Source organism: Anarhichas minor, unplaced genomic scaffold (genome assembly GCF_050575085.1).
Source record: "Anarhichas minor isolate MPS153535 unplaced genomic scaffold, ASM5057508v1 ptg000022l, whole genome shotgun sequence".
Classification (NCBI taxonomy): domain Eukaryota; kingdom Metazoa; phylum Chordata; class Actinopteri; order Perciformes; family Anarhichadidae; genus Anarhichas; species Anarhichas minor.
The window spans coordinates 983,935-1,001,138 of NW_027466468.1; the positions used below are offsets into that span (position 1 = coordinate 983,935).

At 45.4% G+C, this 17,204-nt stretch overlaps 1 protein-coding gene across 2 annotated transcripts in view; it reads right to left on the reverse strand.

Annotated features, from left to right (window-relative positions):
• Positions 1-791: 791 nt before the first annotated feature.
• The window catches only part of rspo2 (R-spondin 2), a 55,162-nt gene continuing 38,749 nt past the window's right edge, over positions 792-17,204 (reverse strand). Inside the window, exons 5-6 of one of the 2 annotated variants that reach the window (XM_076096623.1) lie at positions 1,134-1,144; positions 792-893 (exon numbers count right to left, since the gene is read on the reverse strand). In XM_076096623.1, coding sequence (XP_075952738.1) covers positions 792-893; positions 1,134-1,144 — 113 coding nt within the window. Of the gene's footprint in view, positions 908-1,133; positions 1,145-17,204 lie in introns of both variants that reach the window. The other variant, XM_076096622.1, reaches the window with a different exon arrangement.

Sequence of the window (17,204 nt, forward strand, 5' to 3'; positions counted from 1 at the left end):
AGTGTGCTGAGAATAAAATACTTTGCAACTATGCATGGTAATTTCTTTAATATTACTCTCAAAAAATGTACATAACATAAAGGCCACACATGGGAACGCTCCGTCTCCATTGAGAGGGGAAGATGAGGATAGTTTTGACATAAATATATAGGAACAAAAAAACAGTCTCTCTCAGTTCAAGATGCCATTTTCTTGTCCATCAGCATCATTTGCTTCAGCCGAATCTCTTTCGTCTCATCATCCTCGTTCTTTTTGTCGTCCTCCCTGATCCAAACCCCCCACCCCCACCCCTACCCCTTCTGAAAGCTGTGTAGCTTGCCAACTACCTCCCTACCTCTCCTATCCACCTCCCTCTATCCGGCTCTCCTGCCTCCACAGTCTCTGGTTACGCCTCCGTCTTCCATTACCCTGCACGGTTAATGACATTGTTAATGACAGGAAATGAGTTCGGTAATGTCAACTGTAAAGGTCCACAAGGCAAGGCAAGGGGCGGGGCTGAGAGAACAGAGTCACCTGGCTGGTCACTGCAGCAGGGGGGAGAAGCAGCGGGAGGCGTGAAGCGTGTGTTTAGTGTGTCGATGCTAATAGCGTACGTTAGACGTGTGTTTTTTTGTTGCGATGGACTTGTGAGTCATGGTTGTGTCCTGGTGGGCAGGGTGGGGGGTGGCGGGGGACGGGTGGGGGGGACGGTGGGGTTCGTGATAGTCGTCGGTCAGAATATGGGTGCAGCAGCAGCGGCTAGCAGCTTTGCGTTGCTTCTTTGTTCAATGGGAAGTCCGTGGTTTCAGTCCTCACTGGCTGGAGCGCGCAGAGGCCAAGTGGTCGCTGTGCTGGTTCTGGGCCCGAAACCGCAGCCTCTGCTTGTTCTTCTTCTTTGGTTCTTTGGATCGTGGCTTCCCTGAGCCACCTGGGAATAAAAGAGAGAACAAGAGAGAAATGGTTATCCCTTTATAATCAGCATCACCCACACGTGTTAGATTCTCCCAGTAACGACCACCCTGTGTTTCGCTCAACCTCGTGTCAAAGTGCTTCCACTCAGTGTCATGTGATCCGCTTCTTGAGCACATGTTACATGACGAGTAAGGCTGGATTACCAGCAGAGAAAAGTGGCCAACTGCCCTGGGGCCCCAGACCCTCAGGGGCCCTGAAGCCAAAGGTTGTCTGTGTGGCAATTACTCTGTGGCAACTTGATTAATTGTAAATCAGTTAGAAACACTGTAAAGAACTGGAACGGTAAATTCAGTGTCAAAATTCAGTTTTAATCTCTGTACTATTTAAATTTGTTTGTTTTTTGTTTTAATTTGTGTTTGATCTAATTGCTGCATCAAACCTTTGGCACGGTAACATTGCAGTTTATGAGTGTTGGTTGGTTTCTGGGCCAAGTGGGTCACTCGGCCCTGAATGTAATCCACCAAGCCTGTATTCCAATAAATTCTCTGCACTTTTGACAACAAAATGTGTACTACTGTTAGCTAAGTCCTTATAGGGAGACTGACAAGAAGCTTTGAGGCCTCCTTAAGGAAAGAAAAAAAAATCCCAAAATGTCAGCATTTATCAGGTATTTTGTTTGTGAAAAGACCCATGCAGTCCCACACAGAGTAACAGTTCCATCACATAACCTCATTGACCTGGCCTCGCTATAAAGAGAGTGTTGGCAGCTGTGCGATGCTGCACTAAGCATATTTGCTTTAAGTGCACGAGGAGCAGGGCTGTAGTACTAGTGACGGTTTGTCAATGTTAAATTTATACCTGATCATCTGGTCGGAATATGTCTTGCCAAAATAAAACACTGCTGGTGATGATGCAACATATTGACAGGGTGCAAAACATTGCTTTTCAAGCAAGCAACAAATGGATGACCTGTGAGCTCCACTTCTATTGATTTGACCGTAAAACGGCGGTACGTAAAAGCAGTCATGAAACGGGCTGCTGTGGAATGGATTATGTGAACTCCGAATTTGGGGCTTGGATTTGATTACAATGTCTGAAAGTTGGGAACATTTGAAAAAGGTGATGGAATAGGAAGATAACCACTTGAGGGGGAAAAAATGATTTTAACTGCAAGTTGCTTAAAAAGAATCAAAGTGTGCTTTGAGGATTGATGTCTCCTGAAGATTCATAAAAAGCCCTTGCACTTCTGCAACTGCCAATAAAAAAAAGGCTGCATTACAGAAAGAAGTGAACCTTATATGCGGGAACATCACCAATCAGATCTTGGTTTGCTCCAACCCTCAGGACTCAACCTCAGTTTTAAACAAATGTCTGTTCAGACCAACACTTTTCCCTGTCACTGCAATAGAGAGGGGAGATAAGTATGGGAAGTTGCATAACTCTCTTTCCAAGTTGGAAAGGTCCCCCCAGCCCAAGGTTAATCCATCCCAGGTTTCCCTTGGACGCGCAAGGCATGCTGGGAGCTGACTTCCTGCTCTCATGGAAGCTTGTGTGGTGGAGGCTCGGCACCCACTGCTCTCTGTGACAGAGAAAACTCCGGCTACCGAACCGCAAGGCAACAATCTGGCTGCCAAGGCCACAAATAAGATAACGAGGTGTGTGTGCGAGATGTATGTGTGCGAGGGGGAGTGAGTGTGAGGGAATTTAAGGGAAAAGTCAAACTAATGGGGGGAAAAGTGGAGTAAGGCTTGGATGATGAGACGCTATCTGGATGCTGATCTAGAACACAAAGAAACTAGCCACGCTATGGTTCGCTGAGGGGGGAGGCTACAGAAAAAACAAAGCCCCCTCTCGTTGGGTTGCTTGATCCTGGGTCTTTTTCTCGCACGAAAAACAGGTAACGGCGTGTAAAATGCGGCATTATCTCTAATTGCCGTCTCATATGTGCTGGCGTTGCAGTGGCCTTTTAAGCACCCCCTACAAAAGACCTATTCCCCCATTCTCACAGCCACACCGTGAGGTAGATTTAAAAATATTCACTCGTTTAAGCCGACACGCATGAGAAAGCAAGATATTGCTCTGCTAATAGGGTCTCCCAATGAATAATACAGATGCATGCAAACATCAAAACCATCTCAGAGCTATTTCCTGCAATTAATCTAATCTTGTTATTTTGAGTCACGTTGCCAATCCGAACTACGGCTATAAAGTTTCTCGCACACAGCGCTAAGTTAAAGTCACCCTTGGAAAACAACATCTCTTCCATCAAACTCTCATGGCCTTCAATTGAAAAAAATATTACCAGAGGACTTTGTACACTTGTTTAGCTGATGCCACTTTAGATTTCTTTGCACGGCTTACGATACAATAATGTTTGTTAAAGTAAATCTGGAGCTGAAAGGCATTTGGCCTGTAGGTGCGTTTTCCTAATTGCTCTTTAAAGACGGTAATTTTCATTCAAAACAGTGTTGCTAGGGGCCTGACAAACACGGCTTTCAGTGCAATCAACTCTAGACGAATTACATTTGACGGCAATAAAGTGCGTGGTGCGGCATTAAACCCCCTCTGCAACGGGCAAAGCCTTTGTGGGCCATTTCTTGGACACAGGGCGGCATTTAAACTGAAAAGGCCGGCATTTACAGCAATAGCTTGAAACACAAATATATATATATGTGAGGGATTACTAAAAAAAAAAAAGTACTTTTCCTGGCTAGTTCAGGACTGGGCAGGAGATCTGTGATCCAAAGAGTTTTATGCTCCCTATAACAGCACACACACACACACACACACACACACACACACACACACACACACACACACACACACACACACACACACACACACACACACACACACACACACACACACACACACACACACACACACACACACACACACACACACACACACACACACACACACACACACACACACACACACACACACACACACACACACACACACACGTGTCTTAGGACAACTTTGTGATCAAACTAGCTCACATCACTTCACCCCTTTCCTTCCTCTATCCATGATTTTTTTCATTAATTTCAAAACTGAGCCAAACAATCGAGAAACAGCAAAAGCTAAAACGAAATTCGTTTTCCCCAAGCGTTTATTGCAAATGATAAATTTTTACATTTCAATGAACCGACCATTCTTATTCTACATCACAAAATAAGGCAGTAGCTAAATCGTGTCGTGATTAGCTAGTTAAAGGTAACTAGCTTAACGTTAGCAGTAGCTGCTACCTTTAATCACATATTCAAATGTATTAAATTATACATTAATCTATTAAATTTCAGTATAAGTAGATGGACAGGCAACTGGCAAAATGGAGCTACTTTTAAGCATTCCATAAAGATGAATGGAAGAGTGCAGTATCTGTATTTTTCAGGTATTCTTTTGGCTCTTTAGCAATGATTTTTAGGGGGAAATAATGAGTCTAGAAAGGCATACAATGAAGGCGTTGCAATATTTGCATCTGCTTCCATAGTTACTGCTCTCCGTCTTTCTAGGGCAGTTGTTTCCAAGCCCTTTTTGTCTTGTTCCTATGATGTTGTGTTGGAGCAAGTTGATAACATCTATTAAGTCAAATTATCATGCTACACAAGGGATACACAAAACATTCCTCCTGAAATAAATAAGAAGAACAAGTTCTGGAGGTCTTTACAACAGGAGCCAACTACTTTCAGCTGACGCCTGATGCTTTCCAGTCACCGCTTTTAAACTGTAGCCTTATAAATCACCAGATTCTGGATATTGTCAGGATGCTGTACGCATGCTTACTGAATCCAGTGTGCTGATACCGTCCACTCTATATTACTGAATACTTCCAGTCAGACCGGTACCATCATTATCAATGTGTTTCAAGCTTCGGCTCCCCAAAATAACTGATGACACTTCATGAACTCACCGACACAACAATCTCAGATCATATTTCATAACCCAATCTCCATGCCGACAGCTAGAGGGCAACCAATCCCCACATAAGCCCCTTCCCCCGGCATCTGATACTAGAGAGAGATGGTCTATCATATCTACCCAAGAACTCCCATTTAGCCTTTCCTCCGGGCAACACGCACGCTGAACACTGAGCTTTCATCATCTCATATTTACGGTCGATGTAATCACTTAAGCTGATTACCAGGGTTCACAGAGGAAACAGTTTAATTTGCCTGGAAAGAAATGATTAAGTCATCTCAATTGCTTTCAAAACCAAGAACAAATTCATAAATCTTAGAGCATGTAAAGATAATTTTGTCTTGGAAGGCACAGCAGGTTTCAAACCATGTACTGTGTTGCGTTGTAACTGGCACAGTGAGGATCAAATCAAAGGAGCATGGCTTTTATCAGGGAACTGTAATCCTTCTTTAGACTTCTCTCTCCGCTCTGGCTGCATTTAGTATCACTACCCCAAGCCATGATTTGACCAATGTTTAGTTTCCCCTCATTGATACAATCTTCCCCTGCCAACTTGACATTTGTGTTTGAGTTTGAAATGACAATTAAATCAAACAAACAAACAGAAATCTCAAGAGCAAATCAAAATGTTTTGCGTTTCTGAATCAGAAGCAGAGCCTGCGGTGGGATGGCTGTTTACCGCTGTCAAAAATGACCTTTGTGGAATTCTTTTATGCATCCGCGCACGTGCGTGAGCGCGCTCTCATGAATGACATGCGTGCCCTTTATGCCTGTGCGTCACTGATTGCGAGCGTCCATATCACCTACGTTGAGCTTGAGAAACACTTAGCATCATTTCCAATCGTTACGGCTGCCAAACCAGCGAGCAAAGAACTCCTCTTGCACGCACTGTGGCGGACGTTCCTCGCTAACCTCCCAAAGCCGGCCGGGATTCACCGCTTTTTCCTTTTTCCTCCTCATCATTCTTCTTCTTCTCCCCTTTCCCCTCTCCGTGTCCCTGCGATCGCTATTTGAGGCTCTCAGCAATAATGGAGACGACAGCATGGTGAAGGTCCAACTAAGAGTTAAGCGCTATTAGACGTATCATATTATTAGGCTCGCACTCCAGAATAATATCTCCTTGCGGAACGGCTATAAGACTACTTGTCCAACTGATGCACTGAAAGATAATCAGTCAAATCCATATCCAGGGGGAACGAAGCCAAAACCAAAGCGCCCTTCAGCTGTGTCAAAGCTAATATCTTTATTTTGGAAAAGAAGACTAAACTGAAGAATATGCATAAGTGTACATGAGGGAAAGTCTGCATAATGCAACAGTGTCGTAGTCTCTGAAATATGGCTTTTACACAGGATTTCTCCGCTTAAGCAAAGAGACTTTTCCTCTATTTGCCAACCCCGAGGCTGCATGGAGTTATCTGTATGTTACCATAATCACAGAGGCCACGACCCGCTTAAAAAAAAGAGCAATGCAGCGACTGTCGGCACAGGCCAAGTGATTTCATCCACTCACGGGTCCGGCTGCAGTGCAGGAATCGAAGGCCTAATCTTATCTCCATCGCTTGCGGTTTGAGAAGAATCGATGGCTGACATCGAGAAGGCATTAAGACATACGGTAAATGGGATCCCACACTGCTGAAAACTCTCCCCCTGCTCTCCCGTTACCCCGTCCCTCCACTCCACTCGACGCAGACGGTCAATTGATAACTTTTGTAGGACATGAGGGTGGGGGGGGGGAGAGGTTAAAAAAAAAAAAAAGAAAAAAAAGAAATCCAAACAATTTTGAAGAAGATTCGGGTGGACTTAGGGAAGGTAAAGCCGGGATTTTTTTTTGGCGGCTCGTCTTTTTCATAAACAGGCCAAAGCGGAGGCCATTATTTGTGAGGGAAGGAGAGAACTACTGGCGCCAGTGAGATTTGATTTCAGTGGCAGAAATTGGATTAGCGGCCATTAAGGGCCTCCTCACACATACATTTATAATGCTGTGAAGGGGAAAGGATCTGTGGCAAGCCAGCGCTCTCTTTACTCACACACACCGACAGCTCCTGCTGTCTGGGAAAAGGTTACGGACGCTGACATCGCCCTATGCCGCTACTGAACTTCAGTTGATTTGTTGGCAGGACACATGACCTCAAGTGACCAATAGTTCATTAAGGCGTAGGCCAGAGGCAGGCCACAACTTTTAATGGAGCTGTTGTCCGCCAGTAGGGAAAGGGTGCTTTAGGAGGCTGCTTTGATGTTTGGAACATTAGGAAAACATGAAACAAATGAAAATAATGCATGAGTGTAAAAAAAACAATAGAAGGAGGAAATGTGTAACAAATACAGACAAAGAGAAAAAGAAAAGACATGATATTTGGGAGGGAAACTACTGGGAAATACTGCGGCAGAGACACAGACGTCAGATGTAGGAAAAAAGAAATCAGCCTTTTGACAGAGGACAATCATTTACAAGAAGCTCATCTTGCCAACCGACTGACAAGAGGCTCTCTGCACAGCGTCACTTAGCCCTAACAAGGTTACTCTGGAGCACACTCTTTCATTCACTCTTTCGTTCCCTGTGCCCCCCCCCCCCAAAGCTCTGCTTACTATCACCGCGCTGCGAGGCGAGAATGATTTAAAACATACACATTCCGATTTAAAAAGCTAATGTTGGGATTAGGTCGGTCATTATTTTCTCCTCTATGGCCCCGCGGAGGATCCGCGCGGAGATTAAAAAAAGCAGGTTAGCTCACCGCTCGGCTCTTTGATGCTTCGTTTCACTGACAGTAAGTTAAAGCGAAAACCCGACTCGGAGATTAACGTCTCCGAGCGGAGAAGTCCCGGCAAAGCATGCATGGCTGACACGGTGATTAATACGCCTGATGGTCAGTGCGGACAGCGTGTTTTTTTCCCCCCCCTCTGGAGAAGGTCGCTCACACCAGCGAGAAGCTATGAGGAGGGCCACAGAGCAGACGATGACCCCGCACACACTAAAGACCTCCTCAGAGTTCAAAGTCGTGCTCTGTTGCATCTCACAATAACGGGAACCGTTCCCTTGTGCCGTTTGGTCTATCGCCTCTGGCTCCGGCCTTCAAAAGGTATAGCTTATCAAGTAGAAACAATTAGGCCAACTTCCAAAAACACTCAAAAAGTTAGTAACTGACTTTCCAGAGCTATTTCGTCCACTACACCTTCACTTAAACACTAATGCTGTGTTCCAGAAATGTCGGAAAGTTGGGAATGACTTATTCCTACTGTACTTGGAAAAATTAAATGGCATAATCCCTTCAGGTCAGGATTCCAAGTCGGAAACTTGGAGGCAGGAGTTCTCAGGTTTCTAAGGCCCACTCTGATGCTGTCATGTCAACATGGCACTGTAATCCTTAAATACCAACTCCTGAAGTCGATATACAGCGTTGCACTCTAGGAATCTCTTTAAACATCTGTGTGGCAAACAGTGTTTAACAGGTAAATTGAAAAATGCCAATCAATTAGTCGTTACTCATTGAAATTGCTTCACGTTACTCAGTCCGGCTCTGTCAGAAGTGCCGGTTAACAACTCCAAAGCCTTCTCAACCATGCATCACATCTTCTGAGGTATTTATTGACTATCAACAGCTAGTTTAGCTCCCGTCCACTCAGTGAGGCTGCAGGGCTCACACACCCTCCAACTCTAAACAAAACCAAGGCTAACCCCAATGTGGGCAAGTGCTGCATTCACGCAATTTTGGCAGAATGCTAATTTGGTAGTGTGTATGCATTATTCCCGAGGTGGTTAGCCCTACTGCTGACCTAGACAAACCAGATAAATAGCCTAAATTACCTTCTTTTGTGGTGTTATGCATTTGTAGTAGTCCCTAACCAGCTGAAACCAGACACAAACAGTGTACAGCTCAAACACAATAAGCTGCATAGTGTTAATATTGGATGTTTATTTATGCCTGTTAGCCGTGGTGCATTAACAACCATTCTGCCGACAGTTTTGTGACATATTTTCTGTGTTAGATATTCCCGATATCTCAGACTCCGAATTACTAGTCGGAGGCTCGAGGATTCAGTCAGAGGTTTTTTTCCCACCTGGTTGATCGTAATTACGATTCAAACAATAGGGCGTGAACGCAGCAAAGGTCAATGCTGACTCAAATAGCTGGACCAATTTATTGCTGTATTAAAAATATGTACACTTGAATCGATTTTTTACAAGTTGCTGGTGTTCAATTTTTATTTTATCATTAAATAACTATAGATTTTAATCTATGTTCTTATTCGTTTTGTTCGGTGAGAAAAACAACTTTTAAATCAAGCCTGATGCTGCCTTACACATAAAAGGATGATCCCAGTCACTTCCTCACAGTAAGGTACAGATTATTCCAAAAACACCGCTATCAGATCTGTACTCGGTAACGGACGATATTTCAAAGCCCAGGTATCGGCATCAGGACTGAAAACGTCGGATCGGTCCTTCCACAATTCATATGGGTAAATACATCTGGCTTTTCAGCCTAATTGAAAATACATGGGCATCGTTGTTGTACCGCTTTTGCCAAAATAGATTTTTTTTGAATAACAGTTTCATATCCTCTTCACATAAAGTGTTTCATTTAAACTTCACATGAAAATACAAAGGCCGTCTCCCCTAAAATGCAACAACCGGTCTCAGAAAGAGCAAGATTTCCTCATCCCGGCGGTAAAAGAGGTTCAGCCATTATTTCTAAATGTCTGGTGGGGGCACCAGACACAGAAGAAGAAAATAGGTCTGAAGAGTTCAATCACATGACGTTATATGGTTTCTGGGCTCCGACATCCTGCCAACTGTTATGGTTTTCCCACTTCCGCTTGAAGCTGCCAAAATGTGACGACTGAGCAGTTTAGCTTAAAAGCAGAAATCTGCACGCGCACTGTCGCCACCTCCAAGCAATGAGAGGTCATTCAAATGGAAGCCTGCCGTTGACGCCACTCAGCCACGGCAAAACTCCAAAATGTGCCAGCTAGTGAGGTTTCATGCTCTGTCCTCATTATTCAGGCGCATAACTGATCATTATCGACTTTGTTTTCCACTAAATGGAACCTTGTTGTATCGCAGTGGCTTCACACAGCTGATGGTGTCATGAGGGTTACGTCAGCAGCCAGGCGGCGAACCGGCATTACGACCGGCCCGCCAAGTCTGATGCGCCCTTGAAACCGCAGGACTCGGGAGAGAGAGAAGCGAGCGGCCCCCTCTGCGGTCTGCTATCTCCCCCGACTGACTCATCGACACATCTGGGCCTAAGTATATGGGGCTCTCCTGCCCCGCGGGCACTTGGGTAAATGAGGGATAATTAGCTTTAGTTGACTTTAATGAATGGCTTAATGTTGTGTTTCATTTCGGATGAGAAAAAAATATAAAGCTCAGCACTCATCAAAGGGAGGCCCCGCGCGCCGATGTTGAGGGCCCGCTGCTGGTTTGGGTCCGTTTGTTTTGTGTATTTGTTGTGTGCACGGGGGTGGGGCGGGCTCAAGATAGCTGCAGCGTACGAGGGGAGCGGTTTTAAAATGTGGCCGCGGATCCAAAGATCAGGAGGCCTGCTGGGACACACAGTAGCAAATGCATCATTCTAGCAGGGAAGCTACCACAGATGTGGACTCTGTTTGTCTTTACTCAACGCTAGAAAAAGGGCCACTTCGACTCCACTTTGATTTCCACGTCCTCTATATCAATACGAGGCCTCGTGCGTAAGGCTTTGATAATTCCCACATGCTTTGATATAAAGCAGGAAGTGTCTCACAGAGTTATGAGAGTCATTCATCTCAGTTTCTGATAAGTGTATTGCATCGGGCTGATGAAATTAATCATTTTCAACAGACACAAGATCCCGCTTGGATTTATTTGCTCTATTCAAGCTTCGATAACAAGCTGCTCTCAAGCTACTCCGACATAACTGTCATCTCCATGTCTTTACACTGACGCAGCTTAATGTGGTTCATTATCTTTGCAGTGCCATTAAGAAGTAAAAGCTAATAAAAGCTGGACTTGGCAGATCAGTTTGGTGTACTTTTACACACTCTACCGTTTGACAGCAAATCTGGCTTGGCATCCTTTGACTAATGGAATGAAACGCACTCACTCCGGAGGTCCTCAACAAATCTTCTTCTCTGTGTAAACCAGCACACCGCCAGGATTAACTGTGCACTTTTAAAAGCACCCTCATACTGACAATGGATCAGGGAAAGCACATCCTGCAAGGGAGGTGACCTCTTCTCACCGCTACTAAACAAATATTTGGAACACTGATTATTTATCTGAGGAGGTAAATCTGCATTTCCAGGGAGCCATTGAGTATAATGCTGTCAGAGTTTAGAGTAATGTTGGCAGCTCGGAGCAACCACTGCCAAACTCATTGCCCGAGAAAGAGTTGCATTTGCCAAATATCAGATAGTCCTATGCCTTTTTCTGTTGTAATGTAAACATTAAAAAAAGACATGAAGCTGTGCTGCGATAGAATGCAATGAAAGTCTGATCTTATATTTTTCCTTATCATCCTTATAATACTAGGATTACCTCTACATGGCAGCATGGGAACAATGCTGTTTCTAACGCTTGTTTTCTACACTGGTGAGGCTCTGACTTATAATACATAGTTAAGCTGACATTAGCTCAATTAGCCAGTTTAAAGATATGTTGATGGTAAATCTACTAAAACCTCATATGTGCCCTGTAAGCGGAAAGATTGAAGCTGTATTGAGAAGAACAAGGTGAGCAATCTCCACCGTGCACGACAACAACAACGCATGTTCGTGCTCCTCGTTGTCTAACGCCACCTGGTCTGCAGCCTCCCGGTCTCTGTGGGTCTGTGAGGGAACATGGCGAGGATATAGGAGGAAATTGTCCGGCATGATTCCCTCTTTATATCTCATTTCTGCACAAGTCCCTTTATCCGCCCTCCTCTCTACCGGGAAACCCCAGGAGGAAATCCCTCACATGTTTGGACACGGAGCACAACTGTCCCAAAACAAGACCAGACCCTAACAAGCGGGGAGCCAAGCTAAGTCAGACGGGCTTAGACAGTAAAACAGAGACGGGGGCCATCGGGATCATGCCGCAATCCCCGTGCAATGGCCAGTGATGAGGGAATCAAGTCTGGCCGGCGCTTTTTGTTTTCTTTGATTGTTCGACTAACTCTTGAAAGTCGCCCCTTGTTTCTGTCTCCTCTGATGATCAGACAGGCTGCACATATTTTTTGGTAAAAATAGTTTGTTAGTTCACAGCGGAAGAAAAGAGGGGGGGGGGGGAGGGTGTGTTTGATGTGTTCGCGGAGCTCCTGTTGCATGGGGGGAGAGAGAGAGAGAGAGAGAGAGAGAGAGAGAGAGAGAGAGAGGTAAAGCCAATTGAGGAAGGGCTTGATCCTCTCTAAGGCCTGTGCTGCATCAAACACTTTGTCAAACACCAGGCAGACGGACAGCTGAGTGGCTCTGACAGATCTGATCACAGACACGGGCAATAAGAGTCACCGCCGCTCAGCTCCTCAATTCCAGGCGCCGCTCTCCCACTCTCGTCAATAATGCCCCTTCAACTCACTAAAACACAAACAGAGGGCTTTGAGGCATATGGCAGACATTTTCTTGTTGTTTTTAGCCATGTATGATTACAGCGTAATTTCAACGGTCATTTCAGGGTCTCACCTCGACGATGAGAGGCTCGTGTACTCCAGAAGGCAACGGCATCTGTCAGAGATGCAGCAGGGGCAGGAGAAGGGAATCAAATCAAAGAGATGCTTAAGCTCCCACTAATCCGAAAGAAATGTCTCAAGGCCCGACGGGATCACGGTCCTGAACCTTGCCACCCAGCGGGAAGGAGCATTTATGTTTGAAGGGATAAGATACGGTACCTGGGAATGGGTTGGGTTTCATGACACAGACCACTCAATCATGTCCTGAGGTTTTCCTCGAGGAGCCATCGTGCTACATTCACTGGAAAGGCAATGTCGCAGGTATTTCCCGCATAGCAGATCACTCAAAATACAGACATTGGGAAAAGTACTCACCAAATGCGAGTGTCCCAAATTGGGAAGGGGTCAGCTAACCCAGAAAAATGTCACGATTCAGACGCATTGTAGTTATTTTGTACAAAACCATGTACAAAAACTGTAATGTTATCGTTTACTTTATTGTAAAGTCTCTTTGTTAACATATTGTACCACGTATAAAATAACCAAAAAAAACGTATTATTTGATTTTATGATCTGCAACTTTACTGTTCAGTCTCGCCGCTCTCATCAGCATCATGTTTAAAATTAGCAGTGGTGGGCAGTTCATTTTCAGCTAAAAAGTTCTGATGAACCCACTCTCCGCTCCCTGCTAGCACCAAACGACTAGCTGCGGGACAAAGAGGAGCATTTAGCAGCTACAGAGCTAGATTTTTCTCAGGAGACCATAACAAAGCCATAAGAGTGTAAATGTATGACTTGCATTTACCAGCTGGTCAAAAACAAGCCTCCAAATGAATGCTAGTGTTGCTTCGTGTCCCCTAGATGTTTTAATAGGCATCTGTTTGATAACAATGAAGCCACATTATAAGGTGATAATATGTCAATGCTCTGTTTACAGCCAGGTGCGAGAAAATGCTTTAATGCAGATTAAAGTGTGTGTTTGAAACCCTGCTCTGAGCAGGCTGCTCGTACCGACATAACTACAGACAGACATGTGGTTGGTGCTTGTGTCTTATGCAGTGAGAAAACTCTAATTTGTGCGAGCCTTTTTCTCCATTTAAGGGACAGTTCACGCCAGAATCAAAAATGCACCTGTAGTGCTATTCATCAATCAAGATTGTTTGGATTGCAAACAATCAGATATTGGAGATATCAGCCGTAGAGATGTCTGCTTTCTCTCAAATTGAATTGAACTAGACACGGCTTGTGGTACTCAAAGCGGCAAAAAAAACAAAAAAAAAAAAACATATTCGAAAACTCAACAGCAATGACTCTTTCCAGATATCATGAGCCGGTTAAGATAATTGAATTATTTTGAGAAAGACTTTTTGTGAGTAGTTTCATGTAGGAAATACGGTTGAAAGAAAATAGTTCCTGGTCATGATATCTGGAAAGAGACTGGTTGAGCACCACGAAGCCGGGTGTTTCCATTATAGTGGAGACAAGGCCGACATCTCTACGGCCGATATCTCCAACGCTCACACAAAACCAATCTATATCGATGAATAGCACTACAGGTAAGAGGAAAAACACCTAGCTTTAATTTTAGGGTGAGCTGTCCTTTTAAGCTGAAATTTCTAACCTGTGACATCACCCTAGTGTTTTGCTTTTTTGTGCTACCTTAGTAAGTTGGCCCTGGCCTCTACTTACCACTGTAATGGCTCTGCTATTAGTCTACACGCCCCCCCTGTATTTGTCACAGTTAATTCTCACACACACACACACACACAAAAAGACGTACACACAGCCAAAGGCCGGCGGGTCTATACTTGCTGCTTTGTTGTGTCTGCATGTCTGCGAGCTCTGGGTCCACGCTCGTGGACATGAGTGGGTCAGAAGCCACAGCCTCTCTCTGAATCACCAGCTGTAATTAAAAGCTGGGATGTCTCTGTGAAGAATCCCGCCAGAGATGGAGCACGAGGGGGAAGGAGGGTAGAGAGGAGCGGGGCTTCTGGTGGCTGAGGCCAGTGCAACTGTGCGCCAGATGTTTTCAGGCTCCCCCCGTTCGGCTCCTCGCCTCGCTTCTTTCCTTGCACGAGGCGCTGGCCTCGAAACGTCGCGCGCCACACGAACACGTCCTCCTCTGTTGTGTGCACAGAGATCCTCGGACGGCCCCGCGCCGCGTTATGCGAAACATGAGGGAGAGAGTGTCATCGTAGTGCGAGACAGGACAAGAAGATGGAAAGAGGGAAGGGGGAAAAGAGTCGATAATGTGGTCACTTGTTCTGCCTGTGAGGTCTGTTTTATTGTTTGGTGGTGTCTATTACGCATGTCTCACACTCACTGGCTGCGCGGACGTGTGTCTCTAAATGCGTGTGTGTGTGTGTACATCCTCATCGGCCCGGTTGGGTGGAGATGAAAGTGTTTTGTGGCCCGCGGGAGAGCTGGCAGCAGTGTCGGACTGGAGGTCTGGCAGACAGGGATGCTTCAGACGGATCCCACTCTGACCGGCTTGTGTTATCTAAATATGAAGTGAGAAACCTCGACACAGGGGCCCGCTCCAATATGAGGTCAGAACGACATAGACACTGGACTGAAGCAGAAAACAGATGAGCCCGTGTGCTTCTGATATCGTTCCCCATTCCAAACAATTCCAATAAAGTACAAAATTCTGTGTTTTCCCAGAATGTTATGCCTGTCAGAGTGGAAGAGCCTCTACAGCTACGTTTGGATCATCATAGCACACTCCGAATCCATACTAATGAAATTTTTAAAAGCAGGGTAGGCAGGTTTCATTGCAGGTTTTACAGATTGCTACCCCTGAAGCTGCTCTGTAAAATCCTTTAAGACATCACTGTATCCATTTCTCTGCTCAGCCTTCTGATATAAAATGAGGAAATAATCGCCAACTGTGGCTCAGGGGGCAAACCACGGTCGCGTCACAAGTGGACGTCTCTGGTAGGCATCAGAAATATTCATAAAAGAACATGTATGTATGAGTCCAACCCTACTTCAAAGATCTCATCACAGGCTGTTGCCATCCATCCCTGTAAAGACACAGACCGTGTCTCATCTGCTGTAAAAAATAAAAAAAATAAAAAATCACAGGGTGTAACTTCACACCCGTCAAGGGAACGTTCACCGAGGGCTCGCTTTACGGACCTGACCGTGTCACGGGCAATGTCGGCCCATATACTGCTCAGTGGGGGGGAAATGGCTCTCATTTGTAGGGGGAGAGAACATCAAAACCTTCCACTTGTACAGTATCTCCCCCTCGCCCTCCAGATTGCTGCCACTTTGTTTGTTTATGTACGTCTGTTTTTGATGGGGCTGTTGATGTCGGAACCATATGCCTAATTTCCTCCTGCCAGAACAACGGCAGCGGAAGCCTCGCAAGTGTCGCGGTGGTCCTCCTCTTTTGACAAATTCACACCGAACAATATGCGCATGCCGGTTTTCGAGCTTAGAAATTAACCGTTTAGGTCGCGGTTGTGTAAGACCATGCAGCTCGTAGCCATGGGTGAGTGCAAACACCAACTTCTGGAGATGTTTTGGCCGTCAAATGGGCATCTACTCAACATCAAAGTGTACTCTGGAAATACATCTACATCCCTTTGGGTTCATTGGAATAGCGTAACTACTGATGCACACTTCACAACCAAGCGAGTCAAACGAATTAGAGGACTGCTGCATCTAATATTTGTGCACGGGTCTACAAAAGGCAGTTCCGCAAAACCACAACTCAACAGGGCCAAAGAGTGTGAAAAAAAAGAAACACCCCTCCTCTTTCTTCCTGCTTGGAAAAGACCAGATGACAATAATGTGGAGTATGAAGCCCCAGCGAGCGCTGCTGACCCCTCCTCTTCCACCCTCACTCCCCTTCTTCCATCCATACCCCCCCCCCCCCCCCCCCCTCTTTGAAAGGCCTCCACATGTTTATGGCTCATGCCTGTGGTATGACGATGGATTCTCCATATAAAAGCCAGCAGGATCACGGGGTGTTTCAAATATTGCTCTCTGAAGACAGTTGCTGACAAAATGACAGCAGCCATATTTATTTTGGTCAGAGAGCAGGGGCACTTAGTGGGAAGTTAATCAGAGACCTCCCCCCTCCCGTCCCAATAAGGAATGTACCCAGGGCAGAGAAGTCTCGGAGACTACTGGTAATGACTTTCTCCTCCGACAGAAGATTTAACACGGCTCAACTGCACGCGAGGCAGAAAAACAAACCCAGAAAGTTTGGTTTCGAGGACATCGGCATAAAGCATTCCAGACGAGAGCAGATAGTCATTTTTGTATCCGTTTAGGAGGAATTATAATGCGTAAGCGCAGAGACAAAGGAGGGGGAAAAAAGAATAATCTATGGCAGAGACTTACAAATATGTTATAGCTGAAACAGAACTTGTGTTAATTTGCGACTGTGACCGCAGCGGTGACCATAACTGCCATTGGCATTGGGACGCTGGAGACCTAGCCAAGTCAATGACAGGTTGATGTGTCTTTCCTCTTCACCCGGACTCTGATTCACTACAGCCCGGTGCAAAGCTTCCAAAAGACTCTGTCATCTCATCTTTACTGTTTCACAGTCGTGTGTGTGTGTAGAGCGTGAGGAAATCATCATTATGTTTCTCAATGCAAGTGAGATTTTTTACATCTTCACAACTTGCTTTCTGCAGCATTCGATTAAATGAATGAACGGTGCAAGCTAATACCAGTCAGATGCAAACCCAGGCCCTGTGTCCAGAGGCCGTCCATGCCGTCCAAAGGACACAGGCCACTTCTGAG